The sequence below is a fragment of the Triticum dicoccoides genome, chromosome 3B (genome assembly GCF_002162155.2).
Source record: "Triticum dicoccoides isolate Atlit2015 ecotype Zavitan chromosome 3B, WEW_v2.0, whole genome shotgun sequence".
NCBI lineage: Eukaryota > Viridiplantae > Streptophyta > Magnoliopsida > Poales > Poaceae > Triticum > Triticum dicoccoides.
This window is the reverse complement of record NC_041385.1, coordinates 444,718,624-444,731,095: the sequence shown is the minus strand read 5'-3', so window position 1 is coordinate 444,731,095 and position 12,472 is coordinate 444,718,624. Positions and strand designations below refer to the sequence as shown.

The 12,472-nt window shown below is 42.6% G+C and overlaps 1 protein-coding gene across 1 annotated transcript in view; it reads left to right on the top strand.

The window, feature by feature from the left end:
- LOC119276439 (ubiquitin-conjugating enzyme E2 5A) overlaps positions 1-2,086 on the top strand; it is an 8,688-nt gene extending 6,602 nt beyond the window's left edge. The window contains exons 3-5 of the mRNA XM_037557489.1: positions 530-657; positions 1,510-1,614; positions 1,722-2,086. Coding sequence (XP_037413386.1) covers positions 530-657; positions 1,510-1,614; positions 1,722-1,862 — 374 coding nt within the window. The 3' untranslated portion in view covers positions 1,863-2,086. The remainder of the gene's footprint in view (positions 1-529; positions 658-1,509; positions 1,615-1,721) is intronic.
- The last annotated feature ends 10,386 nt before the right edge of the window (positions 2,087-12,472 follow it).

Here is a 12,472-nt window from a genome sequence, read left to right as displayed (position 1 = left end):
TTCTACATTTTGTTTGCCGATGTGCACTTGAATATGCAATCTTATGAGCTCGGCACACTAGTGTAACTACTGCCAACTCATGCAACCACACGGGCTAGCAGTTCAAAAATATTTTTGTTTCTGTGGCTTGAGGAAAAAAAATGTCTGCATAATACCATTTTTATTATGCAATTATACTATATTTGATATGAAACTAAAATTTATTACGCAGAATTATCTCAGGGTACAACTGTATGTAGAATTGTCTTAGATGTATCGCCAATTAATATTTCTTACTTGACCGCACAATGCTTTTTGGATGGTGTGCGAATTTGAAATCCAGTTATCTTGGGCCAATCAAGTAACACTGATGTAAATTTTGTTATAGTCATTTTTTCCCATCAATTTGTTTTGTTTGACATTGTTTGATACCCCTAGTCTTCTTGCAAGTTCATTTCTGTGTCAACTATAGCTAGTCAACATGTCTATTAGATAAGATGGTTATAATGTGAACATAGCTAGTTGATGATGATATGATACTATTTTACAGGCCCTGTGGGTGAAGATATGTTCCATTGGCAGGCAACAATAATGGGCCCATCTGACAGCCCATATTCCGGCGGAGTTTTCCTAGTTACTATCCACTTCCCTCCTGATTATCCTTTCAAACCACCAAAGGTACTTGGCATTGGCCTAATTGTCAGTTGTTTCTGTGCATTTCTTCTGTTTCATATGTATTTTGTAAAATTTTGAATCGTATATGCCTGAGGTCATTTCACAGTTCACATCTAAGAATGGAACTCTGACAGATGTGGTTCATTTCTGTTTGTGTTGGTAACACACAATTTTATTTAGTTAATCGGTTCGGTTTATCTTTTTGGCTTTCTTTTCTAGTCTTTTATAAAGCCTTAAATGGGTTTCAAATGTGTGGTAGACATAGAATAGAAATCCATGTCTATAAGTACTCTGTAATAGATTAACGGTCAGGCGCCATGCCTCTAAGCACACTTGCTGAAGACATTTGATGGCTTAGAAGGAGCCATTTCATGTGAAGTGGTTCTGAATGACAAATTTTGGCGGCAATTACCAAGCAAGGTGGATTTGATGTATGTGTTTGGGTAAGATGAGGCTTCATTTAGATTATTATATATAGAGTTGGCAAATTGCGCGTGTAGTTCTACAAAACTGAATGCAAACTGCAGTGTCTGTAGTGGTACATCAGTTGTATTCTCATGAAGTTTGAAGTCTTTGCAGTGTACACACACGCACACTTTTTCTGGGTTGTTTATAACTACTGAATTGCTTTGCAGTAGTTGTGTGGCCACATTAATCACTTAGGTGTTCATCCGCTTATTTGTAAGGCAAACAACTAACTGAACTGAAAAGTTATCGAAGCTCTATGGTTTCTGATTATCTTGTGCAAAAGCTTAAAAGTTTCAGTCGGGAAGTTTACTTGCCATACTGAAATATCATCCATAGCTTTTACAAAAAAATGCAAAGTATGAACGCTCTTCCTTATGCAACATGCAGGTGGCATTCCGCACCAAGGTGTTCCATCCAAACATCAACAGCAACGGGAGCATTTGTCTGGACATCCTCAAGGACCAATGGAGCCCCGCTCTGACCATTTCCAAGGTTTGCTAGTTTCCTCTCCCTCACCGGTGCAAGTTGGTTGTAATTGCTTTGTTCTTCACGGTGAGAGTTGAGCTCATCTGCTACTCTGTCGGGTTACATACATGCAGGTGCTGCTGTCCATCTGCTCCCTGCTGTGTGACCCAAACCCTGACGATCCTCTGGTTCCTGAGATCGCTCACATGTACAAGACGGACCGGCACAAGTATGAGAGCACCGCCAGGACCTGGACGCAAAGGTATGCCATGTAATGTAAGACGGCGCACGGATCGCTGGAGTCAGTCTTGTTTGTAATATTCTCGATCTGTTCGTGTGCCCGCCCGGTGTATGTGTCTGTCAAACTGGCACTCGTTGCTCAACTGTGTCACTTGGCGCAGTGACTTGGAACATGGAACCGGTGTTGCATATTTTGGATTCAGATAAATGTCGCCACCTGCCGCCAGGTCGGTGCTTGCGATGTGCTTTAAATTGCTTACCCGTTGCGTGCTTCGGTGGGCATCGCCTGTTTGCGGGACACCCGTACCAGTACTGGTCTGATCATGTGCAGGGGTCTCTCAGGTGGCGTCAAAATAATCGATTAGAGTGTACTCCCTCCGTTCCTAAATATTTGTCTTTCTAGAGATTTCAACAAGTGACTACATACGAAGCAAAATGAATGAATCCACACTCTAAAATATGTCTATATACATCCGTATGTGGTAGTCAATTTGAAATCTCTAAAAGACAAATATTTAGGAACGGAAGGAGTAGTACACTAATGATAACGCCAGTAGCGGCTTGCTGTGTACTATGAATATGATGATTTGGGTTGGGACTTCAAATTTGCGTCTTAGTTCAAGAAAGTAAGAGGCTAGTTGTCAGGAGTTGAGCTGTAAATCGGGTGAGGCGAGATGTCAGGCTGTCTTCTGTGCAGGCAGGCAGTATTGTTTGTGCATGCGTTTTTCGACGCGTTCCTATTCTTCTGAGACCATCCCCTTTAGCCGAAGGGCAGTACTGAGCGCCGGCGCAGCCGCCCGATGCAGCGAGCCCAGCCGTTTGATCTACGCGTGGGCGGCCGATGCAGCGAGCCCAGCCATTCGATCTACGCGTTGACTTCCCCCAGTATCTTTCTCTCTCTCTCCGTACGCAGCGCGAGCACTACCCCGCATCGACTGGACGTCCTCCCGGCCACCAGCCACCACCCGCTCACCTGGACTTCCTTCCTCCGCCGCCCCATGCTGCTGGATGCACTCGCCTCCTCGTTGCCGTCAGTCATCGTCGGTCGCCGTCGCAGCTTCTGTCCTTGCTGGTCCAGCACTAAGCCGTCGCTCCCGTAGCAAAAACAACGTCGTCTTGAAGCATGTCGACGGCCTTTGTTGTTGCAGCACCTAGAAGCTGCTGCTAAATCTTGAGCTTGCGTTGGTTTTCCCTTAAAAAGGAAAGAGTGATGCAGCAAAGTAGCGTAAGTATTTCCCTCAGTTTTTGAGAACCAAGATATCAATCCAGTAGGAAACGACGCACAAGTCACCGAATACGTGCACAAACAATCAAGAACTTGTAACCAACGCGATAAGGGGTTGTCAATCCCATCACGGTCACTCGCAAAAGTGAGATCTGATAGAGATAATAAGTAATATTTTTTGTATTTTTGATGTATAGATTGGAAAGTAAAGATTGCAAAATAGTACTCCCTCCATTCCTAAATATTTGTCTTTCTAGAGATTTAAACAAGTGACTACATACGGAGCAAAATAAGTGAATTTACACTATAAAATATGTCTATATACATCTGTATGTGATAGTCCATTTGGAATCTCTAAAATGACAAATATTTAGGAACATAGGGAGTAGATCGGAAACTAGCAAGATGTAAACGAGATTCAATATAATGGAAAAGAGATGCAATATAATGGAAAAGAGACCCGGGGGCCATAGATTTCACTAGTGGCTTCTCCTGAGATAGCATGTATTACGGTGGGTGAACAAGTTACCGCCAAGCAATTGATAGAAAAGCGCATAATTATGATGACATCTAAGGCAATGATCATGAACATAGCATCACGTCCGTGTCGAGTAGACCGACTCCTGCCTGCATCTACTACTATTACTCCACACACGGACGGCTATCCAGCATGCATCTAGAGTATTAAGTTCATAAGAACGGAGTAACGCATTAACCAAGATGACATGATGTAGATGGATAAACTAAAGCAATATGATATAAACCCCATCTTTTTATCCTCGATGGCAACAATACAATACGTGCCTTGCTACCCCTACTGTCACTGGAAAAGGACACCGCAAGATTGAACCCAAAGCTAAGCACTTCTTTCATGACAAGAAAGATCAATCTAGTACGCCAAACTAAACCGATAATTCGAAGAGACTTGCAAAGATATCAAATCATGCATATAAGAATTCAGAGAAGAACCAAATAATATTTATAGATAATCTTGATCATAAATTCACAATTCATTAGATCTTGGCAAACACACCGCAAAAGAATATTACATCGAATAGATCTTCAAGAATATCGCGGAGAACTTTGTATTGAGGATCAAAGAGAGAGAAGCCATCTAGCTAATAACTATGGATCCAAAGGTCTGTGGTAAACTACTCACGCTTCATCGGAGAGGTAGTGGTGTTGATGTAGAAGCCCTCCGTGATCGATTCCCCCTCCGACAGATCGCCGGAAAAGTCCCCAAGATGGGATCTCACGGGTATAGAAGGTTGCGGTGGTGGAAAAGTGGTTTCGTGGCTCCCCCTGATGTTTTTAGGGTATAAGAGTATATATAGGCGAAAGAACTAGGTCGATGGAGCTACGAGGGGCCCACGAGGGTGGGGGGGCGCGCCTACCCCCTGAGAGCGCCCTCCTGCCTCGTGGACGCCTCGTTGTGTCTCCGACTTAACTCCAAGTCTTCTGGTTTGCTTTCGGTCCAAGAAAGATCATCGCGGAGGTTTCATTTCGTTTTGGACTCCGTTTGGTATTCCTTTTCTGCAAAACTCTAAAATAAGAAAAAAAAACAGAAACTGGCACTGGGCCTTCGGTTAATAGGTTAGTCTAAAAAATAATATATAAGAGCATATTAAAGCCCATTAAACATCCAAAACAGATAATATAATAGTATGGAACAATCAAAAGTTATAGATACGTTGGAGATGTATCAAGCATCCCCAAGCTTAGTTCATGCTCGTCCTCGAGTAGGTAAATGATAAAAACAGAATTTTTGATGTGGAATGCTACCTAACATATTTATCAATGTAATTTTCGTTATTGTGGCATAAGTGTTCAGATCCGAAAGATTCAAGACAAAAATTTAATATTGACATAAAAATAATAATACTTCAAGCATACTAACAAAGCAATCATGTCTTTTCAAAATAACATGGCCAAAGAAAGCTATCCCTGCCAAATCATATAGTCTGGTTACGCTTTATCTTCATCACACAAAGTATTTAATCATGCACAACCCCGATGGCAAGCCAAGCAATTGTTTCATACTTTTGATGTTCTCAAACTTTTTCAATCTTCACGCAATACATGAGTGTGAGCCATGGACATAACACTATAGGTGGAATAGAATGGTGGTTGTGGAGAAGACAAAAAGGAGAAGATAGTCTCACATCAACTAGGCGTATCAACGGGCTATGGAGATGCCTATCAATAGATATCAATGTGAGTGAGTAGTGATTGCCATACAACAGATGCACTAGAGCTATAAGTGTATGAAGCTCAAAAAGAGACTAAGTGGGTGTGCATCCAACTTGCTTGCTCACGAAGATCTAGGGCACTTTTGAGGAAGTCCATCATTGGAATATACAAGTCAAGTTCTATAATGAAAAATTACCACTAGTATATGAAAGTGACAAAATAGGAGACTCTCTATCATGAAGGTCATGGTGCTACTTTGAAGCACAAGTGTGGAAAAAGGATAGTAGCATTGCCCCTTCTCTCTTTTTCTCTCATTTTTTTATTTGGGCCTTTTCTCCTTTTTTATGGCCTCTTATTTTATTTTATTTTTTATTTTTCGTCCGGAGTCTCATCCCGACTTGTGGAGGAATCATAGTCTCCATCATCCTTTCCTCACTGGGACAATGCTCTAATAACGAAGATCATCACACTTTTTATTTACTTACAACTCAAGAATTACAACTTGATACTTAGAACAAAATATGACTCTATGTGAATGCCTCTAGCGGGGTACCGGGATGTGCAATGATTCAAGAGTGGCATGTATGAAAAATTATGAACGATGGCTTTGCCACAAATACGATGTCAACTACATGATCATGCAAAGCAATATGACAATGGTGGAGCATGTCATAATAAACGGAATGGTGGAAAGTTGCATGGCGATATCTCGGAATGACTATGAAAATGCCATAATAGGTAGGTATGGTGGCTGTTTTGAGGAAGGTATATGGTGGGTGTATGGTACCGGCGAAGGTTGCACAACACAAAAGAGGCTAGCAATGGTGGAAGGGTGAGAGTGCGTATAATCCATGGACTCAACATTAGTCAGAAAGAACTCACATACTTATTGCAAAAATCTATTAATTATCGAAACGAAGTACTACACGCATGCTCCTAGGGGGATAGATTGGTAGGAAAAGATCATCGCTCGTCCCCGACCGCCACTCATAAGGAAGACAATCAATAAATAAATCATGCTTCAACTTCATCACATAACGGTTCACCATACGTGCATGCTACGGGAATCACAAACTTTAACACAAGTATCTCTTAATTTCACAACTACTCTACTAGCATGACTCTAATATCACCATCTTCATATCTCAAAACAATCATAAAGAATCAAACTTCTCATGGTATTCAATGCACTTTATATGAAAGTTTTTATTATACCCATCTTAGATGCCCATCATATTAGGACTAATTTTATAACCAAAGCAAATTACCATACTGTTCTAAAAGACTCTCAAAATAATATAAGTGAAGCATGAGAGATCAACAATTTCTATAAAATAAAACCATCGCCATGCTCTAAAAAGATATAAGTGAAGCACTAGAGCAAAATTGTCTAGCTCAAAAGATATAAGTGAAGCACATAGAGTATTCTAATAAATTCTGATTCATGATGTCTCTCCCAAAAAGTGTGTACAACAAAGATGATTGTGGTAAACTGAAAAGAAAATACTCAAACCATACAAGATGCTCCAAGCAAAACACATATCATGTGGTGAATAAAAATATAGCCTCAAGTAAAGTTACCGATAGACGAAGATGAAAGTGGGGATGCCTTCTGGGGCATCCCAAGCTTAGGCTTTTGGTTGTCCTTGAATTTTACCTTGGGGTGCCTTGGGCATCCCCAAGCTTAGGATCTTGTCACTCCTTATTCCAAAATTCATCAAATCTTTATCAAAAACTTAAAAACTTCACAACACAAAACTTCAACAGAAAATCTCATGAGCTCCGTTAGTTTATGAAAATAAACCACCACTTCAAGGTACTGTAATGAACTCATTCTTTATTTATATTGGTTTTAAACCTACTGCATTCCAATTTCTCTATGGTTCATACCCCCTGATAGTACTCATAGATTCATCAAAATAAGCAAACAACACACGAAAAATAGAATCTGTCAAAAACAGAACAGTCTGTAGTAATCTGTAACTTTCGAATACTTTTGTAACTCCAAAAATTCTGAAATTAATTTTTAGTCGTTAGGAATTTGTCCATTAATCTTCTGCAAAAACAATCAACCTAAAATCACTCTTCTGTAAAAAATGACAGCTATTCTTGTGAGCGCAAAAGTTTCTGTTTTTTACAACAAGATCGCAAAGACTTCACCCAAGTCTTCCCAAAGGTTCTACTTGGCACAAACACTAATTAAAACATAGAAACACATCTAATCAGAAGCTAGATGAATTATTTATTACTAAACATGAGCAAAAAGAAAAGAACAAAAATAAAATTGGGTTGCCTCCCAACAAGCGCTATCGTTTAACGCCCCTAGCTAGGCATAAAAACAAGAATAGATCTAGGTATTGCCATCTTCGGCATGCAATCCATAAGTGGCTCTCGTAATAGATTCATAAGGCAATTTAATTTTCTTCCTAGGAAAGTGTTCCATGCCCTTCCTTAACGGAAATTGGAATTTAATGTTTCCTTATTTCATATCAATAATTGCACCAATCGTTCTAAGGAAAGGTCTACCAAGAATAATAGGACATGTAGGATTGCAATCTATATCAAGAATAATGAAATCTACGGGCACATAATTCCTATTTGCAATAATAAGAACGTCGTTAATTCTTCCCATAGGTTTCTTAATGGTGGAATCTGCAAGATGCAAATTTAAAGAACAATCATCAAATTCACGGAAACCTAGCACATCACACAAAGTTTTTGGAATCGTGGAAACACTAGAACCCAAATCACACAAAGCATAACATTCATAATCTTTAATCTTAATTTTAATAGTAGGTTCCCACTCATCATAAAGTTTTCTAGGGATAGAAACTTCTAGTTCAAACTTTTCTTCATAAGATTGCATCAAAGCATCAACGGTATGTTTACTAAAAGCTTTATTTTGATTATAAGCATGAGGAGAATTTAACACGGATTGCAACAAGGAAATACAATCTATTAAAGAAAAATTATCATAATTAAATCCCTTGAAATCCAAAATAGTGGGTTCATTGCTATTTAAAGTTTTGACCTCTTCAATCCCACTTTTATCAATTTTTGCATATAGATCTAAAAATTCCGAATCATTGGAACGCCTTTTAACTAAAGTTGACTCATCTCCAGTCCCATCTTTATCAAGATTCATATTGGAAAGCAAAGATTTAATAGGTCACATCAATCTCTTTTAAATCATCATCATTATTATCATGAAAACTAGAAGAACACGCTTTCACAAACCAATCTTTTTTAGCACGCATCTTAGCGGTTCTTTCTTTGCACTCATCAATGGAAATTCTCATGGCTTTGAGAGACTCATTGATATCATGCTTAGGTGGAATAGATCTAAGTTTCAAGAAATCAACATCAAGAGAAATTCTATCCATGTTCCTAGCTAACTCATCAATCTTAAGCAATTTTTCTTCAATCAAAGCATTGAAATTCTTTTGCGAAGTCATAAATTCTTTAACACTATTCTCAAAATCAGAGGGCAACTTATTAAAATTTCCATAAGAGTTGTTGTAGGAATTACCATAATTATTAGAGGAATTACTAGGAAATGTCCTAGGATTAAAATTGCCTCTATACGCGCTGTTACCAAAATTGTTCCTACCAACAAAATTCACATCCATAGACAATCAAAGGTGACACATGCATATCATTAGGATTAGAAGAAACACTTTTATTAGCAAATAATTTCATAAGTTCATCTACCTTTTCACTCAAAACATTAATCTCTTCAACCGCATGAACTTTTTTACTAGTGGATCTTTCGGTGTGCCATTAAGAATAATTAACCATAATATTATCTACGAGTTTAGTAGCCTCTCCTAAAGTGATTTCCATAAAAGTGCCTCCCGTGGCCGAATCTATAAGATTTCTGGAAGCAAATTCAATCCGGCATAATTTTTTTGTATTATCATCCACAAATTCAAACCATGTGTAGGGCAATTACGTATCACTAATTTCATCCTCTCCCAAGCTTGTGCAACATGCTCATGATCAAGTTGCTTGAAATTCATAATATCGTTCCTAAGGGAGATGATCTTAGCGGGAGGAAAATACTTAGAGATAAAAGCATCTTTGCACTTATGTGATCATGCACGCAAACGTGTACGATCAAGATCAGGGACTCACGGGAAGATATCACAACACAACTCTAAAAGTAAAAATAAGTCATACAACCATCATATTACAAGCCAGGGGCCTCGAGGGCTCGAATACAAGTGCTCGAACATAAACGAGTCAGTGAAAGCAACAATATCTGAGTACAAACATAAGTTAAGCAAGTTTGCCTTAAGAAGGCTAGCACAAACTGGGGTACAGATCGAAAGAGGCGCATGCCTCCTGCCTGGGATCCTCCTAAACTACTCCTGGTCGTCGTTAGCGGCCTACACGTAGTAGTAGGCACCTCCAGTGTAGTAAGAGTCATCGTCGATGGTGGCGTATGGCTCCTGGGCTCCGGCATCTGGTTGCGACAACCAGGTAGAAGGGAAAGGGGGAAAAGAGGGAGAAAAGCAACCGTGAGTACTCATCCAAAGTACTCGCAAGCAAGGAGCTACACTACATATGCATGGGTATATGTGTAAAAAGGCAATACCGGTGGACTGAACTGCAGAATGCCAGAATAAGAGGGGGATAGCTAATCCTATCGAAGACTACGCTTCTGGCAGCCTCCGTCTTGCAGCATGTAGAAGAGAGTAGATTGAAGTCCTCCAAGTAGCATCGCATAGCATAATCCTACCCGACAATCCTCCCCTCGTCGCCCTGTGGAAAAGAGATCACCGGGTTGTCTGTGGAACTTGTCTGTGTGCGTTTTATTAAGTATCCGGTTCTAGTTGTCATAAGGTCAAGGTACAACTCTGGGTCGTCCTTTTACCGACGGACACAACTATTCGAATAGATAAACTTCCCTGCAGGGGTGCACCACATAACCCAACACGCTCGATCCCATTTGGCCGGACACACTTTACTGGGTCATGCCCGGCCTCGAAAGATCAACATGTCGCAACCCCATCTAGGCACAGCAAAGAGGTCAGTACGCCAGTCTAAATCCTATGCGCATGGGGTCTGGGCCCATCGCCCATTGCACACCTGCACGTTGCGTACGCGGCCGGTGAGCAGACCTAGCAACCTCCATTACAAAGGAAGTTGTGTTACGCAGTCCAACCCAGCACGCGCCACTCAGTCGCTGACGTCGCGAAGGCTTCGGCTGATACCACGACGTCGAGTGCCCATATCTTTCCCGCGTAGTTGGTTAGTGCGCATAGGCCAGTGGCCAGACTCAGATCAAATACCAAGATCTCGTTAAGCATGTTATTATGAAGCAACCGCGCACGCCGACCAGGGCCAGGCCCACCTCTCGCCTAGGTGGTCTCAACCTGCCCTGTCGCTCCGCCACAAAGATCCACACAGAGGGCCGTCGGGACAAAGGTCCTTTCAGCCCCCAATCCGTGAATCACTCGCGTGCACTCAACGAGCCGACCCGACTTTAGTCACCATCTGTATAATATGTATATATGTATAGTATATACCCGTGATCACCTCCCGAGTGATCACAGCCCAATGGTATAGCAAGGCAGACTGACAAGAATGTAGGACCAATGATGATAAACTAGCATCCTATACTAAACATTTAGGATTGCGGGTAAGGTATCAATGACTGTAGCAATAATGACAGGCTATGCAACATAATAGGATTAACCGAACAGTAACATGCTACACTACTCTAATGCAAGAAGTATAGAGAAGAATAGGCGATATCTGGTGATCAGGGGGGGCTTGCCTGGTTGCTCTGGCAAGAAGGAAGGGTTGTCAACTCCGTAGTCAAACTGGGCAGCAGCAGCGTCGGTCTCGTAGTCTACCGGAGGGAAGAGGGGGAAGAAATAGTAAATACAATGCAAACATAAGCATGACGATGCATGACATGACAATGAGCAGGGTTAGGTGCGCCCTAACGCGGTAGTAGGTGATACCGGCGAAAGAAGGAAACATCCGGTAAAGTATCCGTGGTGTTTCGTGTTTTCGGACAGGTGATCCGGAGGGGGAAAGTTGAATGTTCACTATGCTAGAGATGTGCGGCGGACGAACGGGATGCGTATCCGGATTCGTCTCGTCGTTCTGCGCAACTTTCATGTAGAAAACATTTTCATCTCAGCTACGGTTTATTTTCTATGTTTTTCTAAAGTTTTAATCATTTTCTAATTTATTATTATTAAATTAATTCGAAATTAGTATTATTGCATCAGCATGACGTCAGCAGTCAACAGAGGTGTTGACTGGTCAAACTGACATGAGGGTCCCGCCTGTCATTGACTGATTAACTAACTAACAGTTAATTAGGTTAATTAGTGATTAGATTAATCTAATTATGATTAATTAACTTAATTAATTAACTTAATTAAATTTATTATTATTATTATTATTATTATTATTTTTAATATCTTTTTTTATAAAATCGTTCTGGGGCTAGGCCCCACATGTCATAGGGCCAGCGGGCCTTAACGGGCATGGTGCTAATGGGCGGTGGTGCGGGTGCCCAAGGGGCACTGAGCACGCACGACGCACACCGGCGCCGGCGGCGGCCAGAGCCAGGGAGGCGGCAGAGGGGAGGATGGCCGCGGCGGCGGAGGTGGCTGCGGCAGGGAGCGGGAGCAGCAGGGCGGTATCGCGCCGATGGCGGGATGCACGGCCCGGTGGGTGGCCTCCGGCGAGCAGTGATGAGGGGGCGAGGTCCAGCAGTAGCAGAAGCAGCGAGGAACAGGGGGGCACGGCGAGGCAAGGCAGGACGACGGCCTGGGCGTAGGGCGTCGCCTTCCGTGGCAGGACGAGGCTGGCACGGGCGTGTCTGCGGTGGACAACACGAGTGCGCGCGAGACGGAGAGAGAGGGAGGGCCGGGGTCGAGGGCACGCCTGGGGCGCGGCCAGTGTGGGGAGGCAGGGAGCGGGAGCAGCACGGGCATGGCCACGCGCGAGGCGCGGGTGCAGCCGACGCGGCCGGGGGCGGCGCCGTACAGCGAGCAGGGAGAGGAAGGAGGGGGTGGCGGCTCACAGGGGGCCGTAGGGTCCAGGGCAACAGGGCGCGGGGAGGAGGTGGAGACGACGCATCATGGAGGAGGCAGACCGGCGAGGAGGAGGAGGCAGACCGGCGAGGAGGTCCGGCGAGGCAGGCCGCGACGGTGGCGTTCCGTGCGGCGGCGGCGGTTCGATCCCTCCGATCCAATCGGGGGGCGC